The sequence below is a fragment of the Pagrus pagrus genome, assembly GCF_965226575.1.
Source record: "Pagrus pagrus genome assembly, chromosome: 9".
Classification (NCBI taxonomy): Eukaryota; Metazoa; Chordata; class Actinopteri; order Spariformes; family Sparidae; genus Pagrus; species Pagrus pagrus.
In genome coordinates this window covers 33,453,855-33,477,904 of record NC_140193.1, presented here as the reverse complement: position 1 = coordinate 33,477,904, position 24,050 = coordinate 33,453,855, and the positions used below count along the sequence as shown (strand labels likewise).

The 24,050-nt window shown below is 40.7% G+C and overlaps 1 protein-coding gene across 4 annotated transcripts in view; it reads left to right on the top strand.

Annotated features, from left to right (window-relative positions):
* LOC311263097 (SH3 domain-binding protein 4) overlaps positions 1–24,050 on the top strand; it is a 183,812-nt gene that overhangs the window by 124,713 nt on the left and 35,049 nt on the right. For all 4 annotated transcript variants that reach the window (XM_084362977.1, XM_084362978.1, XM_084362979.1 and 1 more), the window contains exon 4: positions 17,387–17,575. In XM_084362977.1, coding sequence (XP_084219103.1) covers positions 17,387–17,575 — 189 coding nt within the window. The remainder of the gene's footprint in view (positions 1–17,386; positions 17,576–24,050) is intronic.

The following is a 24,050-nucleotide window of genomic DNA, read 5'->3' as shown; positions in this document are numbered from 1 at the left end:
TTGTGTGTTTTTTACAATCACCAGTTTTAACCAGCGGGAGGCCCCTGTGAGAACAGTGAGGAAACGCTACCTAAATTCTGAAGTGGCTGCAAATTTTATCCGGATTTTACAGAGCACTCTACTTTACCAGCACCCTGTGACTTAATCACTGACAACTCCAACAATAAAATAGAGTCAACACTGGACTCAGTGGCTCCACTTTTAAATAAAACAATCAAAAAAAGACCTACACCCCCGTGGAGAACTGAGGAAATTAAAAACTCAAAAGGGAATGCAGGAGTGCTGAAAGGAGATGGAGGAGATCAAAGCTAACAGTTATGAAATATTACGTGAACAACTCAAAACTTACAATAACAGTCAAACAGGCAAGAATCTCCCACTTCCAAAATCTAATCCATGATCATAAAAATAATCCCAAATTCTTATTCTCCACAATCGATCTTTTAACAAACAAAAATGTTAAAAGATCCTCCAAAACACCAGACAACGCCCTTTGCGAGGACTTTGCAGACCACTTCAGAAGAAAAATCAATGACATCAGATCCAGTCTTTTATCCCAACAGTTTTTAAGTGTCGACGCAACTGGATCATTGATGTCATTGATTTCACCTATGGAAAGTTTTGCCCTGGTTGATGCGAGGACACTTGGTAGAGTTTTCTCCCAGGTAAAGCCCACAACCTGCCTTTTAGATCCAATTCCCACACCGTTTTTTTAAAACACTCTATGGATTCTTTGAGGAACAACTGTTATATATGGTGAACTGCTCTCTTCAGACGGGTGTCTTCCCCACCTCCTTTAAAACAGCGGTGGTGAAGCCCCTTCTGAAGAAGAGCGATTTAGACCCCAATGTTTTAAATAATTATCGGCCTGTATCCAACTTACCATTTTTAAGTAAAATTTTAGAAAAACTTGTTTTTAATCAATTAAATGATCTTTTAAACTCAAAACATATTTTAGAGAGCCATCAATCTGGTTTTAGGATGAACCACAGTACAGAGACAGCCCTTTTAAAGATTTTAAATGACATCAGGAGCAATTTAGATAACCATAAACTCACAGTGTTGGTTCTACTGGATCTAACCGCATCCTTCGATACGGTAGACCATCACATTTTATTAAACAGACTGAGGAACCTGGTCGGCCTCTCTGGTACTGTTCTTAACTGGTTCACGTCCTACCTTACTGATCGACGTTTCTTTGTAAGTATGGATACATGTTCCTCTAGAATCCACGAGACAAAGTGTGGAGTTCCCCAAGGGTCAATTTTAGGTCCAACTCTTTTTAATCTTTACATGCTTCCCCTTGGGGACGTCATCAGGAGGCACGGCATCAGCTTTCATAGCTACGCTGACGATACGCAGCTGTACATCGCCGTGTCTCCTGATGACACAGGGCCAATTGATGCCCTTTTTAACTGCATTTTAGATATAAAGTCATGGATGGCAGCAAACTTCCTACAGCTCAACCAGGACAAAACAGAGGTTTTAGTCATTGGTCCTGAAGGCCAGAGAGAGAAACTTTTACCAAAGTTACAGGATTTTAAACCATCACAATCTGTAAAAAATCTGGGCGTGATTTTTGACTCTGAGCTCACTTTTATTCCACACATCAAAAACATAACAAAGGTTTTTACCATCTTAAGAATATAGCCAGAGTCCGCCCGTTTCTCTCCCAGGCCAGCGCGGAGGTGCTGATGCATGCTTTTATCTCTTGTCGTTTAGATTACTGTAATGCCCTGCTCTCTGGTCTTCCCAAAAAGAACACGCATAATCTACAATTACTACAGAACTCAGCTGCACGCGTGCTGACGAGGACCAGAGGGCGGGAGCACACTACACCAGTTTTAAAGTCGCTTCATTGGCTCCCTGTGCGCTTCAGGATCGATTTTAAGGTCGATATTTTTAAAAAGAGGCTCAAGACCCACCTTTTTAATCAAGCTTTTAACTAACCTTGTTTAATTCTCTTTAATTCCTTTTATGCTCTTACCCCTATTCTTATAATTTTTTTATTATTCTATTCTATTTTTTACTATTTAATTTAGCTTTTACTCTCTTAATCCATCAGCTTTAGCCTTTTTACCTTTTACGCTATCCTATTGTTTTATTGTTTTTCTATAGTGTCTTAATCGTTTTTATTACTTCAGCTTTTAGCTTTATACTTTTATCTTATTTTACTGTTTTAGTCCCTCGCATTTCCGGTGTTTCCATAATGGGGGCCTACCACACTGGGAGTTGCTTTTGGTCTGCCGATGGGGGTGCTGTCCCGTGGACGGCTCTGGCCAGGGTGCCTAGAGGGCTTTGCACCGTGGTGTGGGACCTCCTCTGTGCCTGGGCTGGGGTGGTCCCTGTGGCGGCACCCCCTGTGGTTATAGACCATGATTTCTCTCAGTGTGCATGGCCCCCAAACGTAGCTGCTTCCTTAACTCAGGTCTTGGTGCCCAGCCATGTCTCCTCAGTTACAGTCAGTGTAGGTGTGTGGGTGTGGGTGTGAGCGTGTGTGTGCGTGCGTGTGTCTGTCTGTCGGTGTGTGTGTGTCTGTGTGTACGCCTGCGTTTGCGCCTGAGTGTGTATGTATTTATGTATTTATATGTGGGGTTGGGAGGGTTGGGTTTTTAAAAAATGTATTTTATGTTTTTATCCTCTGTGAGGCACTTTGTGTTACTGTATGTATGAAAAGTGCCATACAAATAAAATAAAGTTAAAGTTAAAGTTATAACTTCAACATACAATTTCCCATCTACACCAAATTGGTCACACATGTAGAGGGGTTCTCCCTGAATAGGTCTATGCATCAATACTGCGTCATATCCATAGCGCCACCCACTGGACACAGGAAGTCACTGAAGATGTCACTGTTGTGTTTTGTGTGACACGTATCCCATTTAGATAGGAAAATTCCACTGGCAACGGGCGAGCACACATCTGGGCGTGCGGCCTCTGACGGCACCACGACCCGATGTACATGGGGCGAGGGCCCGTTCATCACTGCTTGCAATTATCTAATTGACTTCACTTGGCGACAAGGGGAAAAACAGGGGAAAATAGGGTCCAGGTTGAAAAATACTGACGTTGTCTTTACTGAGAAAACCCCAGTAAATCAATGTGTAGAAACACAGTACAGTGACTTCTGGAATCGGTTTTGTGAGAGAATTGTGCTTCCCGTTCTATAAAATACAAACCAGAAGTGGCATAGGTTAATAGAGTCAGGGACTGAAAGGAATGAATGGATCGAAATGCTTGATTTAAACAGTTTGGGGTTTTTAAAATTTATTTTCATACACACTTGACAGACCAGAAACTTGTAATCATGAACCTGTAGGGTTCCAAGAGAATAGCATCGGGGGGAGGTTCAAGTCAAGATGTGGAAAGGTCATTCCAAAACCTCAGTTCTAGCCTGATTGATCCATTCGTTTAACGCTTCTGATGTGTGTTTGGGATCACTGTCGTGTTGGGACACCCAATTGCACCCAAGACCCAATCTTCTGCTGATGATTTTAGGTTTTCCTGAAGAATTTGGAGATAATCATCCTTCTTCATTATTCCGTTTACTTTCTGTAGAGCTTCTCTCCTCCAAACATATTGCTGCTCATTGTGGCCAAACAACTCAGTTTTTGTTTCATCTGACCACAGAGTTTTCCTCCAGAAGGTTTGTTCTTTGTCCATGTGATCAGCAGCAAACGTCAGTCCAGCTTTAAAGGATAACTACCTTTTTTTACAACCTGGACCTTATTTCTAGCATAAAGTACGATGCTTTACTCACCCAGATAACTTTGGTGTCATTTGGCATAGTTCGGACGAAATTAGATCCAGTGGAGCGCCACACACAGTATATCCATATAATGTGAGTGATCCGGGCACCGAAGCGCAGCCTCTATGAGCATTATCTGCCGCGAAACCAGTTCATTTTACCAATATTTTGTCATGATATGCTCGTGCTATTCCCCTCTTCAAATGACACCAAAGTTGTCTGGGTGAGTAAATGATCATATTTTATGGTAGAAATAAGGTCCAGGTTGTAAAAAACGGTAGTTATCCTTTAAGGTGCCGCATCTGGATCAAGGGCTTCTTTCTTGCATGGCAGCCTCTCAGCTCATGGCGAAAACACAATGAAAAACACACTGGTCATAGTTGTGCCCTCAAAAGTTGATATTAGTTTTTCATCCCTAGAGGTTTTAATTTTCAGACGAGGTAAAAAGACACACTAGGGATGTAACGATATACCGAATTTCGTGATTTCACAATCAGCAGTGCTTGAGCTATAGTAACACTCCAGCCTCTTCAAACCGACCTCTTCACTCACTCTCCACTCTGCAAAAGTGCCCTTAAGCTAATTAGCAAGCAGGCTGGCTGTCCGCAGGGCAGGCTGCTACTGGGTTGCCTTGCCTCTGCTCTGCCAACCGTCATGTCTGCTTCACCTAACGAGCCCAAAGACACTGCAGCTGCGACAGCCATGTGGTGTGTTTACCAGCGGGGAAACTACGGCTCACAATCCCCTGTACCAGCCTGTTCTTTTACAAGCCAACCGTGAGAAAATCGCAGCGTCAATCCATTAACACCCGACAACCACTGAACATACAGTTAGAAAATTATATATAATATAATATAATATAATATAATATAATATAATATAAATGTAACACTGTCTAATGTACATATAATAAAATGACTGTCATGTACTCTCAATTTAGGCCAATCAGAAAAAATAGATATGTCCAAGGAGGATTGATGGAACAGGACAACTGTTTGGAAAGAGTAGTAACCAAAAGAGATTTATTGGCAACAGTGCCACCTTTAAGTGCAAAACATAAATTACTTCAGATATGACTGAATTCCTTTCTTATATCAGAAGTTATCAACAACTCAGAAAATTGCACTGAATAACGCTTAATAGAACAACAAAACAATTCACAGTATGAGTTGTGAAATATGGGCCCAAAATAATAAACAAAACAAGAAAGAATTTTTTTTTTAAAAAGTCCAAAAAGAGCAGTCAAGTCTGGATCAAATCAATGTTCACAGTTTGTCCTTCTTCAGTGAGTTTGTGTAATAGTTCATCTACCCGGGTACTTTGATTTTATGTTTTATGTCTTATCTGTATGAAGAGATGTTCTTTCCAATGCACAGTGAAGCTCCCGCTGACGTCACACCCTCCACGCGTATAGCCTGCGTCCCGCTCCACGATCCACCATTCTAGGCTCTGGCCGCCATCAGAATCCACTCATACAAAAAAAACAACCTGCATCGGACAGTAGTAGTAGCATCTCTTAAATAAAATCTTATTCATCTTGTTAATCTCTCTTCTCACCCAGATAACTTTGGTGTCATTTGAAGTCGTTCGGACGACATTAGATCCAGTGTAGCGCCGGTATATCCATATAATGCGAGTGACGGGGCACCGAAACACAGCCTCTATATAATGCATTATCTGCCACGAAACTAGTTCATTTCACCAATATTTTGTCATGATACGCTAGTGCTATTCCCCTCTGAGTCCGGGCTCGTCTGTTATCAACATCCGGGGTCAAACTAGTAGTAGCAGCTACAGGTAAACAAGCTGGCTGTCGCGGGTGCGCGCGCAGCTCAGAGATGACATCTTCCAGGTCAGAGGTAGTAGGTCAACCTACAGATCCCAGATGTTGACAACAGACAAGCCTGGACTCAGAGGGGAATAGCACTAGCGTATTGTAACAAAATATCAGTGAAATGAACTAGTTTCGTGGCAGATAATGCTCATAGAGGCTGCGCTTCTGTGCCCCATCACTTGCATTATATGGATATACGCGGCACTCCACTGGATCTAATTTCGTCCGAACGACGCCAAATGACACCAAAGTTATCTGGGTGAGTAAATGATAATATATTTTGCTAGAAATAAGGTCCAGGTTGTAAAAAACGGTAGTTATCCTTTAACTCTCTTTGTATCTTAAACCAATGAACATGAATTATTCAATGACAAGTATCATATACAGCTGCGCAATAACTTTTTAACAGCCAACACACAATTATGTATATGAATTTTAGATGTTTTTTTTAACTCATCAGCTTAATGTACACAAATTATGAAATGAATGACTTTCAATCATGTTGTTTTACCCAAGAAAATGAAATGAATTATCTTCTGTAAACTCAAATTGCACACCGCTGCGTGTGTTTTAACTCAACAACCAGCCCAATCCAGTTTAAACCAGCTTTCTTAGCTGTATAGCATGTGCTAGCGCAGTCAACACAGATGTCATTCTTTCCCACAGAAATAGACAATCAAATACATTTTCAACCTCGACACGTTTATCTGTCTCCGGTTGGCTTTTAAACACTGTCATAGAAACATGACTATACACAGTGGAGATATATTCAATAAAATAAGCAAGTAATTAGCCGTGGTCGGCATCGCTAGCATGCTACGCTAATCGTTCATAGCATTTACTTACCAGAGTTTTCACTCCACACGGTCAAGTTTGGCAAGAAAACCTGTCTTCCTTGTACGGAAGTCCTCCAAACTGATAACTGGAACAAAATTGTAGTTTTAACATTTTTACAGGCAGTTAGCAACTTCATCAACTCGCTCGTCTCTCTTGTGGTGCTCTGGTCTGCATCGGTGCATGGAAATGACCGAGAACAGAAACAAATGAGGAAACTGGATGAATGCGCACCCTGTTGGTGAAACTAAGCAACTTCATCTGAAACCTACTAGGCTGTATAGCTCTACACATTGTTAAGCTGTAAAAATTGGGGATTACACTGTGTGTAACTAATGGGCGTTACATAAATAAATTATATATATATATATATACATATATATACATATATACATTAGGGATGCTCGATATTGGCTTTTCTGACGATATCCAATATTCCGATAATGTCCAACTCGTAATTTCCGATACCGATATCACCCGATACCGATATATGCAGGCTTTTTACACCAAAACTGTTAGGTAACAACATAACATATCTCCTATTGTGAAATTAACACATTATGCCTAATTTTATTGTGATGCCCCACTGGATGCATATATAAATGCAACATGGCTTTCCAAATGTAAACACTGTCTATGCAAAATAAGAGAACAACTTCAACTTAAGTTATGGAAAAAAGTGCCAATATGGCACTGCCATATTTATTATTTTTTAGAGTTTTTAGAGAAAAACATCTTGCCTCAAACAACACTACAGACAATATCAAAACAAGGAAGATGCATATCTTCAGTCCAGAGTAGTAAACAAACATAGTCCTCTTTTATTCCAAGTTCAATGAATGAGTAACTGTCCATAACTTGGCAAATAATACAATCATTAAATTATAAACTGGTCTCAATCAGCCCTGCTCTTTCGTATGAGTAACAAAATAGTGCAAATAAAAACAAGAAAGGCACAAAAATGTTTAAAAAATGTAGCCCTCCTTTAAAGTGCAACAAATGAAGCTCCAAGAAGACTGATGCTGACTGGTCCATATGACTGGCTTATTTCTTTTTCCCCATGTCCTCATGTGTGAGAGGTAGATTTTTCTGTATGAAAACAAACATCTCAGCATTGTCACAATGTATGCGATTTCTCTTCTCATCAATGACGTGGGCAACAGTGCTGAACAGCCGTTCACTGTCGACACTGGTGCAGGGTGTAGTGAGGTACTTGCATGCAATATGAGCAACAACAGAGAAGTGGGCCTCGTTGAGCCTCCAGTACTCCAAAGGGCATCCTTTCTGGAGGATGTCCTCTCCCAGGTATGCATGCACCTAAACAAAGAGTAAAAAAAAAAAGAAAAGGAATAATTATATAATAGAATTCTTCCTTTTCTTTAATAGAATTTCTATTTAATTTTCTTTGAAGCACTGACAGCCAAATGTTTATTTTATTCATTGTATGTACATTTTCATGTGAAGCACTCAGCAGATTAAATTAGTTTGATAATAAGGTCTGTTAATTACTCACCTGTGCTGCCTCGCCTGTAGGTGCTTAATCGGCGACTTCATTCTCTGAGAGGATTTCTTGGTGCATGTCCCGCTTGGTACATTCACCACTTTCAGAAGCATATTGCATGCTCCCTCCTTCTTATCCATGTCAAAAAAACAATCTTTGTAACGAGCATCAACCATGGTTGCAATGGCATAAAGAGGTTCAGATTGCACACAATTAAAACGATCACTGACAGCTTCCAGTAGAGCACGTTTGGCTGTTTTCACACCTTTGTTGGATTCATCATCCTTGGTAAGCAGCCGTGTCAGGGAGACCACAGCAGGGATGATATCTGCAGCAGTGGCCTCTGCAGAGCTGATGTCCTTGGTTAGCTGCTCAAAGGGTTGCAGTAGGGTGATCATCTTCTCCAGAATCCCCCCATTGAGTTGCTGTCAGTTTCTGGGTTTGCAGGGAGTTCATAATCATCAGCAAATGCACTTATAGCCCTCTTCTGCTCCACCAGGCTCTGCATGATATAATAGGTGGAATTCTACCTGGTGGGCACATCTTATTGGAGCTTTTTAACAGGCATTTTGAGTTTTTTGTTTTTTCTCAGTTGACTCTTTAAGAGACAACTGTGTGTTTTTTATCGGTGTCGGCTGTTGCTTCTTTCCATCACGTTGCTGCACAAATGTAGCGTGTAACTCCACATGATTCTTCTTGAGGTGGTTGATCAAATTTGATGTGTTAAAGGAAGACGCCTTGTTTCCTCCTCAGATAAACAACGCTTTGCAGTAATTCCAAATTGCAAATTTACTATCCGTAGGTGCAGGGGCGTCGCACCCGTGGGGGATGTGGGTGTTTTAACACCCACACTTTTTCCGGTGAGAGGGTTCAACACCCACACTTTTTCTGCAGTTTTGCACAAACACCTTACTACAGACGCTCAGTTTCTCTGGCCGCTCTGTGTCTGTGCTCGCTGCGACTGCCTCCTCTCCCCCTCCCTCTCCTTTTGTTGCTTCAAACATGACACCGGCTTGGAGTGTGACCGGCTGATGATTGGCTGTTCTGCCTTAAGTCCCACCTCTCTTGCTGTGTTGGATTTATCATTCAGCTCATGCTGAGGAGGCGGGAACTAGCTAGGTTCATAGTTCACAGAGAAGAAGTTATGGTTATTTAAATCTCCCTTTTTCAGGTACTGTGAATGAGTGTTTATGCTTTCGAGGTTTTTAAATAAGCTTGATATGTGTTTGGGAAGATCTTCTGTTTATGTTTCGTTGACATGTTGAGTGTTTCGGGTATTATATTTCGTTTTTTAGACTAATGCTAATTGCTTATTGGGATATTGTTCAGCAGCTAGCTAAATTCGGTTTTGTATGTGGCATGTAATGTGTAAAGTAACTGTGATGAAGAAGTCAGGGAATTGACGACGAGGAGGGACAAATTGCCATTTTTAAGCACTGTATTATTGGGTTTATTGCCAGTGCAATTGATTTTGATAATTTGAGCATCGTTTGTTGATTAGCTGAATACTTTTGTGGATACTTGCCTGTTGTGTTTGATTGTACCTGTTGAGGAGAAAAAATTGAGAAATGATGACATCGTTTGCATACCTATTGAAGAAAGATGAAAGAAAAGTGTATCACCCATTCTTGAGAATTGGGACAAATCATGTCCTACCAAAAAAATTAAAATTATTAATCATCAACACACTAATTCCATTTATTTTTTGGTGAAAATTTCCATTTAAAGGATTTATATATATGAAATAAATATGATTTATAAAACCTACTGATAACATAGATGTCAAATGTACTAATATAATCATCTTTGTTTAAAAATATATTTTTTGTTAAAAAATGTTGGCCCTTTAAAGTTGTGTCCCAGATCTTTGTCAACTCTGTCAGATTTCTATAAAAGCATAATTTAATCAGGCATAAAAACGGTCAGCTATATCCTAAGGTCCCCTGTTTCACTTCCTGGTTTCAAAATAAGGCGGGAATGCTGTTTAGGCACTGGTAAGCTTTTTTTTTTTCTGATAAATTCATGAAATAATATTGCTATCAGGTGTGTCTCAACCATAACAGGTCAACTCCGTTGCCCTTCTAAATCAAAACAGAATATGAATTGTGGTTTAAAAAGGTGTATTTTGATTAGCATTAAGAGAACTCTTAGCATCTTTTTTTAAAAAAAGGCTACTCACTACAACTATGCTGTGAAGTGAAAAAAAGTGACATTTCGTCAACTCCGTCAGACGTCAACTCCGTCAGATATTGCATCTTATGGAGTTGATATGCTGACGGAGGTGACATAACTCTCAGTTCTCTTTAATAATTGAATAATGTGTTTGAAATCAGTACTTTATTTTCAATCAAATTATTTAAATACCATTACTACACTAATCAAGCATTTTAATGGATGCATATCAATGACTAAGAAGGCTATTTACTTCAAAATGTTTCAGGTACAAATGGCTAAACACAACCTCTGATTAGAGGCGAAGAGGGCCAGAAACAGAGAGTATCAGAGAAAGAGAAGGGAGAGGATAAATAATCAGAAAGGCAGAAGAACAACAAAGGGAGAGAGAAAGATGGAGAAAAGGGTTGTGGAGTGGAAAATAAAACAAGTAGGAGACATGACTGAGCAAGCAAGGAGATTAAAGAGGAGGAGATGGAAAGGTTCTCAGAGGAGGTCAAGAAAGCACATCCAGTGACTAAACAGCAACAGTTTAGTTACAATGTCCAATGTCAATGTCAGATATGTTTCTTTATTTCTGAGCCACAAATCTTTCAAGCAATGGCATTGTCTTGCTAAAATGTACACAATTTCAAAATGTCATTACAAAGTCTAAATCATATAATTTGGATGGAAGGCTTCTTAAATTATGATAGTCAAATGTTCCATTTATGGTTACTACTGCAGAAAAACACAGATACTATTCCCATTCAATTTTCTGACCTATACACGTCCTTACATTTTTGTATTGCAATATTAAATTTAGATATATCGTCCCATCCCTAGTTGTAATAAATGGTGGCTGTTTAATTCAGGGGAAAATAGGTCTTTCACAGTTATAGTTGTCACAACTGAACAAGGACTTGAACCCAAATGCACGACTCAGGAGGCAAAGTAGAAAATAAACAAATCTTTTATTATTAAAGTACAACAGAAAATCACTCACAACGAGGAAAAAAATCACTACGACAGCTAATAAACAGAAAACCACTCGCATGAGGGAAAACCTACTAACAAAACCAAGGGCTTAACAAAGTATCAAATAAAAGTACAAAACCTGACAAGACGGGCATGGAACAAACGCTGACAATTCTTGAAGCGATGACGGCACGGAGCTGGTTCACTGGCACACAAGACAAGACGAACTGGCAACAGACAAAGGAAGACGCAGACCATATATACACAGGGTAATGGGGAACAGATGCGGTGGCAACGCTGGACCATGGTGTGAGCTGACGGGACAGTGATCTCCCTTTCTGCCTCAGAGAAGACAGGGGGCTGGTAACCGAAGACACACTGGAATGGTGACATACTGGTGGCTGAGGTGGGGAGGGAGTTGTGGGCGTATTCCACCCACACCAGGTTCTTGCTCCAAGAAGCTGGGTTCTGTGACACCAGACATCGAAAGCATGTTTCCAACTCTTGGTTGAGATGTTCTGTCTGGCCGTACCCAGAGGTGAGGCTGACGGTGGCTCCAGTGAGTTTGCAGAACTCCTTCCAGAATCTAGAGATGAACTGGGGCCCCCAGTCTGACATGATATCCTTAGGAAATCCATGGATACGAAACACATGAGTCATCATAACTTCCGCTGTTTCTTTGGCAGAGAGCAACTTGGGCAAAGGAATGAAATGAGTCATCTTAGAAAATCTATCCACCACTGTGAGAACAGTGGTGTTACCTTCAGTGACTGGGAGCCCCGTGACGAAGTCCAGAGAGATCTCAGCCCAAGGACGAGTAGGAATGGGGAGTGGCTGCAGCAAACCCATCCGTGCTCCGGAGGAGGTCTTGTTGCGGGCGCAGATGGAGCATGCCTCCACATACTCCCGGACCTCTTGCTCCATGGAGGGCCACCAAAACCTCTGGGAAATGGCGTGCATGGTTCTTTTGACACCCGGATGGAAGGTGAGTAGCAAGGTGTGAGCCCAATGGATCATCTGTGGACGCATAGTAACAGGACAAACAAGCGATTCACTGGACAACCACTAGGTGTTGGGTTCTCACCATTAGCTTGCTTCACCTCAGATTCTATTTGCCAAGTCACTGCTCCAACCACACGGTTCAGTGGTAGGATGGGCTCAGGTTCCTTGGCAGTAGGCTCGGGGTCAAACAGATGTGACAAGGCGTCGGGCTTCGTGTTCTGGGACCCCGGCCTGTAAGACAGCACAAAGTTAAAACGACCGAAAAACAACATCCATCTGGCTTGATGGAGTTCAGTCTTTTAGCTTTCCGAATGTATTCTAAATTTTTATGGTCTGTCCATAGAACAAAAGGATTCTGCGCCCCCTCTAGCCAATGTCTCCACTCCTCCAGAGGCATTTTGACAGCCAGCAACTCACGATTCCCAACATCGTAGTTCCTTTCCGGCGAAAGCCTCCGAGACAGGAAGGCACAGGGGTGAAGCTTGTTGTCCTTCTCAGAGCATTGGGAGAGGACCACTCCTGCCCCATCATTGGTGGTGTCCACCTCCACCATGAACTGTCGGCTAGGATCAGGAACTGTGAGGATGGGAGCGGTAGTGAAGCATGTCTTAAGCTGCTGGAAGGCCTCCTCAGCTTGAGGGGACCACTGGAACGGAGTCTGTGGAGATGTGAGGGCATGGAGAGGTGCTGCTATGGTGCTGAAGTTTCTGATAAACCGGCTGTAAAAGTTAGCAAATCCCAAGAATTGCTGAACCTTTTGCGGCTATCAGGTGTAGGCCACTGAGCCACAGCGCTAACTTTAGCCAGATCCATTTGCATCTTTCCAGGGGCTATGATGAAGCCAAGGAAAGATACAGTGTCAGCATGAAACTCACTCTTTTCAGCTTTAACTTACAACTGGTTCTCCAGCAACCTTTGGAGGACCTGGCTTACATGGCCAACATGAGAGTCCGAGTCTGGGGAATAGATCAAGAAGTCCAAGTAGACATAGACAAAGTGGTTCAGGAAGTCTCTAAGAACATCATTGATCATGGCTTGGAACACCGCAGGAGCATTGGTCAAACCAAATGGCATAACTAGGTACTCATAATGACCACTAGGTGTATTAAAGCCTGTCTTCCATTCATCCCCCTCTCGGATACGAACCAGGTGATAAGCATTTCTCAGGTCTAATTTGGTAAAAATCTTTGCTTGTTGAAGCTGATCAAAGGCGGATGACATGTGTGTACTTTCACTCCTGTCAACCATCGCTTATAATTGAATACATTGTGATCTCGTTGATCTGCTCTGTACATGCGACATCTATTGCACGTCTGTCCGTCCTGGGAGAGGGATCCCTCCTCTGTGGCTCTCCCTGAGGTTTCTTCCGCATTTTTTCCCTGTTAAAAGGGCCTTTTTTGGGGCAAGTTTTTCCTCACTCGAATCGAGGGTCGAAGGACAGAGGGTGTCGTCTCTGTACAGATTGTAAAGCCCTCTGAGGCAAACTGTGATTTGTGAATTTGGGCTATACAAATAAAATTTGATTTGATTTGATTTGATTTGATGAGTGGCAGAGGATACCGATTTTTAATAGTGATGTCATTAAGTGGCCCGTAGTCAATGCAAGGTATGAGAGACCCATCTTTTTTCCCCACAAGAAAGAACCCTTCCCCTGCTGGAGATGAAGAGGGGCGAATAAGGCCAGCCTTTAATGACGACTCAGTATATGCCGTCATGGCCTCCCTTTCAGGGCCAGAGATTGAATACAGTCTACCTCTAGGAATAGGGGCCCCAGGGATCAAGTCAATGGGGCAATCATAAGGTCTGTGAGGAGGAAGAGAAGTAGCCTTACTTTTGCTAAAAACTTCCCCCAGATCATGGTAACAATTCGGAACTGATGTCAGGTCAGGGGGTTCAGGGTCTGTGTCAGGATGAACAGAGACCGTGTTAAATACAGGTTTCATACTCAAATCATGACATGACTTAAAACACTTCTTTGTACAACCCTCAGCCCGGTTCAAAACTTTTCCGGTACTCCAGTCGATGTGTAGGTTATGTTCCTTTAACCACGGGAAGCCCAGAATAAGAGAGTACTGGGTAGAATGAAACAAGTGAAAACACATGGTGTTCATGGTGGTCACCTACAATGACTTCGAGAGGTTCAGTCTTGTGAGTCACTTTAAATATCAAGCTCCCGTCAAGAGCACTGGCCTCTATTGGCTGCTCTGTGGACAGTTTGGCTTGTCCCAGCTGCATGGGTTCCTCCTGCCGAGGAGCCGATGGAGGTAATTGTGTAGGGCTCTGCCAAGTGGCTGTAGAAGATGCAGTATGAGTCCGAATGGCGATCAGCCGAAGATGTCATTTGGCTGCGGTTTCGATCTGAAACAATAAAAAAGAGAAGATTCATGTTTGGAATGGCTTCCTGTGTGCTTCCAGGTTTTTAAGGTTTGTGTACTATTGTGTTTCATATGACATCAACTCAGTCAGTTGGCTGTCAACTCTGTATTAGAGAAGTCACCTCCATCAGATGGACTTTTTCTGTGATATTCATGAAATATATCTTCATAATGTTTTATAAAATGAGTTCATGTCAATAAAAAGTGTCTTTGGTGCACCTAATGTGTGTTCTTTGTGTTATAAATTATATTATATGTTGTTTATCACAAAGACATATGACATTATCAACAACATTTGTAAGTGGGCAACATTATAATGGTATTTATTTCTTGAATAAAAAGATATTAAACTTTTTGATTATACAGCTAATTAAATCATCTTGTATTTAATACAACAAAAATCATTAAACATTTCCTTAATGTTTTATATTATAATACTATGACTTTTTGTGTCATAGTAGCCTATTTCAATTAGATATTGTCTGTATTTATTTCATGATATTACTTTTCAATATTCACTGAAGTTTGCTAGTGCCACAGCTGTAACTGTTTGAGCCTATTCCTTTACCACTGCACCCTTGTTTAGGAGAGGAAGTTGCTGGAGGCATCGGTTTCAGAGAGAGCACAGGAAGGTGGATTGTGATTGAGATTAAATAGATATTGATATTATTTTTTGGCCAGATCACCCACCCCGAGGTCCAGTTTTAATATCTGTTTCCTTAAGCTTGTATTGTCATTTTTGGTTTTTACTTTTTGTTCTTTTTGTGAAAAACCTCGAAACGTGGTGCTTCAAATGTGCTAAACAATAAGACTAATATTGAGATTACGTCTTAAGTGTTGGGGTCAAGCAATGTATTATTGAAGTACAAATGTGGAGTTTTGTGTGTGCCTGTGTATGTGGTGCACAAATGAAACCATGTGTGCCAATCAGCACAAATGCACTTTGCATGTGTTTTGTCTGCTGTAAGAACAGACTGGGTCTTTACAGAGTTTTTCTCTTCCACAATCTCCAGTCGTCTGGGCAGGACTGATGGGGACAGGGAGGTTACATAGGCTGATGGGAGGAGCCGGACTCCTGTCCAAGCAAACGTGAACCCCGCTGCAATTCTCTTCCTCATTTTTTTTTGCCTCAGTTGGACCTGTGGACGGAGATTTTTTTCAGCTGTCAACAATTTGGTCCGCATTAAGAAAGCTTCATGACTGATCCTGATGTTTCTCTAATGCCACCCTCAGGAAAAATTCAGCTAAATCATCAATATGTTGCCTTCAGGAGATGCTTCAGCAAGCTTTAGACTTACTGAATACAGCACTTGTTGTGTCTTGCTGAGTATCATTGTCTGTAGTGTATATTATCAGTCTGTCAGTGTTGGTTACCATGCGTTTCTGTGCCCTCAGTTCAGATATGACATAAATCCTGACTGTTCCTGTTGAGGCAACATTAGGCTCTTATATCTATTTCCACCAGAAAGCATCTGAAAAATGCACAAAGCTGAGATTTGAAGGAGAATTAGGGAAGGCAGGCAGTGGAAAATAGCAGAGGATCACTAGTGGAGCAAATAAGCTCATGTATGGAAGGTATTATGCATTTTATGTCTAAAGCATGAAACTTTCTCATTTTTTTTCTATACACCAAGTTTAATTTCAGACATGGAGGCATTTCAGATTTGACCTCTGAAACTTGTTACTGACATAAGTTAGGTCTGGGAGATATAGCTGAAAAGTCTATTGTGATAGTGAAGTTTCATATCGATATTGATAATAATTGATCTTTTTTAATGACCGGTCCTATTTTTATCATTTTTAAAGACCGTGGGGAAAAAGGTTCAATTTAACCTCTCTATTTTAAATTTAAGCACACAGGTAATAATTTCTATGTTCACAAAAACATGAAAAACACAGAAACAAAACCACGCAAATAAATCTAAAACTAGCCCTACACCCACCCACACACACACACACACACACATAAACATGTACATAAAAACAAGTACATAAAAAGGTAGATTGTACGCCTGAAATTTGACTGAACCATGGTTTTGTCATGTTGCATTTCTTAATCCACCCTGTGATGACATTATCAGTTTAGAATGGTCATGTGTGTCCTTTCTAAGCCTAGCTGTCTCTAAGTCTGTAAGCATGAGCAAAGGTCGGTGTTCATAAGGGCATTATTAAGGGGTGTGAATCTTTGGGTGTCTCACGATTCGATTCGATTCAGATTCAGATTCCGATTCTTAGGGTCACGATTCGATTCAGAATCGATTCTCAATTCAACCGATTCTCGATTCAAACGATTCTCGATTCAAAAATTGATACAGTGCTTAGTGTGTTAAGGCAAATTATGGCATCAAAACAATACAGTTTGTATAAGATAATGTGATTTTTAAACAAACTGATTCCAATGATGTAATCACACAAAGGCAAACATTAAAAAAAGGTAACATTTATTCATGCTAAACAAATAAAAACTTACTTACTGTACAAGAAATAACTTGCATAAATAAAATTGCCTAAATAAAAGCTTAGGCCAGCTGCCTTTTTCTCCCAGAAGTTACAAACATAAACTGTACACAAATAACACAAATTGGTGTTTTGTGTGATTTTTCAATATATATATATATATATATATATATATATATATATATATATATATATATATAAAAATTATTATTTTATTTTTATTTTTTTATCGATTTTTGAAGTTTATGAATCGATTCAGAATCGTGGATGATTCAAATCGCGATTCTTATGTGAATCGATTTTTTCCCCCACCCCTAGTTTCCATCTTCACTGGACACAATTCACTGTGGTCCTCTCTCTCACCATGTCCACTGATTCCTAGTCAGAGCTCATACGTCATTTTTTTTCTCCAGAATTCGGGATCTACCTCCATCATTTCAGACTGTAACTTTAAGTACTCTTTTATTGATTTATCACTAAAGTCCTTTTTTGTCCTTTCTCTGCAGGCCCTGTTGAAGATGGATTGTCAGGGTCTCGTGGCCAGACTGGTCATGGACTTTGTCCTACTGACCACGGCTGTGGAGGTGGCTGGACGCTGGAGGGAGCTGGCTGAGAGGCTCGCCAAGGTTTCACGCCAGCAAATGGATGCTTACGAGGCACCACATCGTGACAAGAACGGGGTGGTGGACAGTGAGGTACATCTGTATTACAGTAGATAACTGTTGTCTAAGATTTAAAGTGAAACGCTCGCCAAAATGCAACCTAGGCTTTTTTTGTGAAGGAACCGAGTCAAACCTTTGTGTAAAAGCAGTGAGTGCAACGCTTTAGGAGCTTTCCACCTTTACTCTCCTCCATGTTACGTCGCACTCAGGGATCGACTCTTCTCGACTGGCAGGACGGCGGCGAGTGGAGCAAGCTAGTGCTAGCGTGAGTCATTCAAAAACCTTCTTTTTAGTAAACTCTGTGTACACAAACAATGTTCTCAATGCTCGTGTTCATGTGTAGAGACCCTGGTGATACTACGAGCAAAGTTTCATGTTGTGTCGAGTCTTCTTAATGTTTTAAAAATAGCGATTTTGATGCTACCGTAATGTTGCCCCTAGCACACCAATGAAAATGATTTTGACCCGAAAACGAAAATATAGTAAATCTTAAAAGTGGCTTTTTCGTCGTAATTATGCTTTTACACAAAGATTTGACTCGAGTTCCTTCACAAAAACAGCCTAGGTTGCATTTAGGCGAGAGTTTCACTTTAAGCTTGAGAATGGTATGTTTATCAAGTTATGGTTAGGGGTTTCACTTCTAACTCTCTTCTTTGGAGTTGTATTATAATAAGACTAACTACTATTACCTTTTGTAATATTTGCGTCTTAAGTGTTAGGGGTCTCCAACACAGGAATACACCCATTATGATCCATGCACTGAGCTCCACGGGATCTTTTCTGGATAATTACACAATTTTCCAGAAAATTGATTGGCCAGAAGGTGGTGCTTTCATATGTTTGGATCCGTTACCTCAATCATCACCTGGTCCGGAGCAGGTTAGGTGTGCAGCACAAATTACCATGATGATGGATGTGAACCACCATCCTAGTACTGAAAACCCAGGATTAACTCTGAAGTTACCTAACTAAGCACAGATCCTGTTTCATATTTCAGAGCCCTGTTTCAGCAAGCAGGATTAGTGAAAACCATGAGAATGTTAAGCCTGAGGTGAGGAAAACTCTGGATTTTCCATTAAAAAAAAAGAGATAACTTTTAGAATTCTGGCTCAGTTACTGCAGTAACTGGCTCTGTGAAGCTAAGCTGCTCACTGACATGTTTTCTTTAACAAACTCTTGAGTTTCTCTCTGACTCCTCCCCTCCGGCTGAGCCTGAAGCAGGTTTCCTTTCCTCATTCATACAGTTAATATCGAAATACATATCGGAACACATTATTTTGCAGAAGTTTTTTTCTTGAGAAATATTGAAATCCCCATATATATATATATAATTTTTTTTTTTTTTCCACGTAACATGATTGCTTTTATGATCAATCCGTCGCCCATGTAGGGTCAGAGACAGCTATGGACATCATGGTATTGTCATTGGCAACTTATGAGGAAAAATCTGCAGTTATACGCAGAAAAGTGTCTGTCATCCTGTCTGTCATCCTGTCTGTCCTACCGACTCTTTGTCACATTTCTGGCCGAAAAACAGCGTCTGTCCCTGGCAAAAAACTTTAACTCACCAAGTGTTTGTCTCCTTCCACTATTGTGTTGTTGTAGTTACTGTCTTGAAAAAAGTCACTGCGACGGTCAGTCCCCCCGACCAAGACTTCAGTGAACTTTCTCCCAGAAAACAGCATCCCTCCCCACGAGTGAGAGAGTCAGACAGTGTCCTGTTTACTGATGGTGGTGATTATGTAATAATGTAACTTAGAGCGAAAAACGTAACTTTGTCACTTTCCACGATGCATGGTGGGTCAGGATCTCAATCACAACACATTATAACAGCATCCATATGATTGTAAACAGTCAGCAGGTACAGTGGCTTGCAAAAGTATTCATACCCCTTGAATTTTTCCACATTTTGTCCTGTAACAACCACAAACATAAATGGATTTTATTTGGATTTTATGTGATAGACCAACACAAAGTGGCGCATAATTGTGAAGTTGAAGGAAAATGATACATGGTTTTCAATTTTTTTTTTACAAATAAAAAAAAGAAAAGTGTGGCGTGTAAAAGTGTTCAGCCCCCCTGAGTCAATACTTTGTAAAACCACCTTTTGCTGCAATGACAGCTGCAGGTCTTTTGGGGTATGCCTCTACCAGCTTTGCACATCTAGAGACTGAAATTTTTGCCCATTCTTCCTTGCAAAATAGCTCAAGCTTGGTCAGATTGGATGGAGAGTGTCTGTGAACAGCAATTTTTCAAGCCAGAGATTCTCAATTGGATTTAGGTCTGGACTTTGACTGGGCCATTTTAACACATGAATATGCTTTGATCTAAACTATTCCATTGTAGCTCTGGCTGTATGTTTAGGGTCATTGTCCTGCTGGAAGGTGAACCTCCGTCCATGTCTCAAGTCTCAAGTCGCAGACTCTAACAAGTTTTCTTCCAAGATTGCCCTGTATTTGGCTCAATCCATCTTCCCATCAACTCTGACCAGCTTCGAAAAGAAAGAATATTGACATAGCATTGTTGCAAGAGATGCATTTGTTGAAAGCTGATGCTGGTCGTCTTGCTAATAGATTTTTTCACACTGTAGCATTCTCCTCTGCTGACACGAAAACTAAAGGTGTGGCCATTGTTGTTAGACGCAGTCTTCCAATGAGAATTATAACATCCTGGGCAGATGACATGGGTAGACTTGTGATTGCTAGAATAGAATTTAATTCAAGGAAAATAGCTCTTATATCAGCATATGCTCCTAATGATTTCGACAGCAATTTCTACAATTTAATTACATCAAAAATGTTAGAATTGCTAACACATAGAATTGTTAGAAATGCTCTAAAATTTTGGGCCAGTAATTTGGGGCTTGTGGATATGTGGTGATTAAAGCAACACTAGGTAGCTTTTCGACCTTAAAATAATATTTCTAAACTCAGTTAAGTGGTAGAATAACGGTTAATAGGATGAACGGTGACGCCTCTGCAGCCTGAGCGGGGTCGCGCCAGCAGAAACCGCACTGTGTAACTTCCCAGAGCGGGTAGCGACATACCTGACGTAAAGAAGTCTAGTGCGACCTGCTTTACGACACGTTTATTCGTCGGTGGATTTAGCCAGCAGCTACTTGGATTTTTTGTAAACCAACGCCATGGCCAAGCCAGCTAAAAAAGCCAAGAAGGTATTGTCTGAGGAGGCGAAGAAAAGAAAAAGAGAAAGTGATATAACATGAGCCGGACATGGATAAATATTGGACCAGCTTACGCTCGGTGGTGTGAGCTGAAAGAACTGATGGCGACCTAGCCTTGATGCTACTGGATTTGTAAGTCATATATTACATATATACATATTTATATTTATATATATATATATTATGTATATTATATATATATTTATATTATACATATCTTACCGACTTTTACTTTGAGTTGATTTGTTGTTATGTGGTGTTTTGGGGTTCTATTTGTCCACAGTTTATAACCGTAATAAGGCCGGGAGATAAGCTAATGCTGTCCGTTTCAATAGCTTGCTCGTTTTCATGTAGTGACTGTAAACGATGACTAACTTACTAAAACACTATGAACGTCTTGTCTTGTAAAGTTGCAGATTTCTCAGTTCATGCAGATATTGAACATAATTGTTGAACAGTGTGATCGGGAGGTAACGTCAGGCTATTGTTGTTATCGGTAACGTTAGCATGCTACTTAGCTACTGTTGTCGTCCCGAGTTGGTTGTAGTTATTGCACCAAACACAACGTCAGCTTGCACGTTTTCATGTAGTGACTGTAGACGATGACTAACTTACTAAAACACTATGAACGTCTTGTCTTGAAAAGTTGCGGATTCCTTAGTTCATGCAGATAATCAACGTAATAGTTGAACAGTGTGATTGGGAGGTAACGTTAGCATGCTACTTAGCTACTGTTGTACCGAGTTGGTTGTAGTTATTACGCCGAACACAACGTCAGCTTGCATGTTTTCATGAAGTGACTTTAGACGATGACTAACTTACTAAAACACTATGAACTTCTTGTCTTGAAAAGTTGCGGATTCCTTAGTTCATGCAGATAATCAACGTAATTGTTGAACAGTGTGATCGGGATCGGGAGGTAACGTTAGCATGCTACTTACTGTTGTCATACCGAGTTGGTTGTAGTTATTAAGCCGAACACAACGTCAACTTGCGATTGTACTCAGTAACTCCCGAAAACATAGTTATATTTTCAGACGTTACTAAACACATTCACGCCCAAGCGTCGTGTTTTGGAAGTAACTTAGTCGGTGCAATCACTACAACCAACTCGGTATGAGAATAATTCTAGCATGCTGATGTGCTGTGCAGCCTATATGCTAACAAACTACCAACTGCTAACTCTGAATCTAGCTTGTTGTTGGCACTCGGTTGAGGTTTTTTCCGACGATTTCATGATTCGCCGGCTCTGTCAACAAATTCACGTGTATTCATTTTCCCCAGGGATGCTCATACAGCGACAGTATTTACGACTCTAGTAACAGATAATTGCGCCTCTCAACCAGCCGGGGGTAGTAATGACTCCAAACTACCTAGTGTTGCTTTAATAAACCCCTCCATCAAAGACTACACTTTTTTCTCTGGCCGACATAAATCTTTTTCTAGAATAGACTTCCTTTTTGCTTCCCCCCAGCACTTTCATCGTATTAATACCGCTGTTTTACTCCCGATAGCTCTGTCAGACCATAAAGGTGTCTTCTGTTCAGCAACTCTGGGCCGTCTATCTAAACGTGCAGCCAGATGGCGTTTTAATACCTCGTTATTAAAAAATGAAGCATATATTAATCAGTTTATTGCCTGCTCTAGCTACCGTCCCCTCAGTCTCCTAAATTCTGACTTAAAATTTTTTGCAAAGCTCCTTGCTCGCCGCCTTGAGCACCACATGCCATCATTAGTCAATCCTGATCAGACAGGCTTGATAAAGTCGCGGCTTGCAGCAGATAATGTTAGACGCCTACTTCACATAGTTGACACTGCAACAGATAATAAAACACCCATGTCTGTACTCTCACTTGATGCTATGAAGGCCTTTGACCGACTAGAATGGTCGTATTTATGGTCTGTTTTAGAAGCAATGGGTTTCGGTAACACTTTTATCGGTATGATTAAGACACTATACTCAGGCCCCTCAGCACAGGTACTTACTGGTCAAACATACTCCTCCCTCTTCTCAGTCTCCAGGTCCTCACGCCAGGGCTGTCCGTTAAGCCCTGCACTATTTGTGCTCTCCTTGGAGCCACTAGCTTCGTCAGTCTGATTTGATCTCCCCCATCTCTGTTTATAACACCCAACACCAGCTGTCGCTATATGCGGACAATGTTTTAGTTTTCTTGGAAAATCCTGCTCAGTCGGTACCACACCTTTTGACCATCTGTGAGGAGTTTGGTAATATGTCAGGTTTTAAAATTAACTGGTCCAAATCTGCTCTCTTACATCTAAATGACACTGCAAAAACATCTGTCCTTCCGGCCAATATTCCCATAGTACAACACTTTAAGTATTTAGGAATTGAAATATTTTCTTCTTTAAATCAGATTATTAAGCATAACTATTCATCTGTCCTGAATAAGATCTTGAGGGACATGGACCGGTGGATTGACCTCCCTATGTCTATTCGTGCCCGTATCTCTATTGTTAAAATGAATATTCTGCCCCAGATCAATTTCGTAAGCTCTATGGTTCCTCTTCCCCCTCCATCTGATTACTGGAGCAAGCTCCAATCTGCAACCTCCAAATTCATTTGGAACCGGAAGAGGCCGCGTCTGAAACTGTCTATTCTTCAGAGAAGGAGGGAGGATGGTGGCCTGGCTGTCCCTAATTTTAAACTCTATTCTTGGTTGTTCGTGCTCAGGCCACTGCTCTCCTGGTTTGATACTCATTCTTCTGTCTCTTGGCGCATGCTAGAGAGCAATATAGTTCAGACATGGACACTTCAAGACATTCTTTTTAGCAACATTCCTAAAAAACAGTGTCAACTACGCCTTGACCCCATTATCTCTCATCTTGTGCTGGTATGGAGATTAGTTGAAACACACTGTCATCTTTCCTGCAAGTGGCACATCTTTTCTCCAATATTCAATAACAAGGCACTTCTAATTGGGGGGAGACCTATCTGTGCTCCCCAGTGGGAACAGAGGGGTGTTCACTATTTAAAAGACATTTTTAATGATTTCGGATTACTCTCTTTTGCTGATACTAAGGATGCATTCGATCTGCCAAGTTCCACTTTTTTCTTTTATTTACAGTAGGGGTGTGCAGAGCAGCCGATATTTGTATCTGTATTTGTATTTGTTGAGGGGGGAAAAGTATTTGTATTTGTATTCGAGTAAAATTCAAAATAGGCGTAAAAATTTTTTTTTTTTTTGAGTTACACTTCTAATTTTTATTATAGTGTAAGTATTCTTTAATTATCCATTATAATAATTATGGATATGCAATATTGGTTGATGTTTTTTCCATAAATCCAGCAATGAACATGTAACAAGG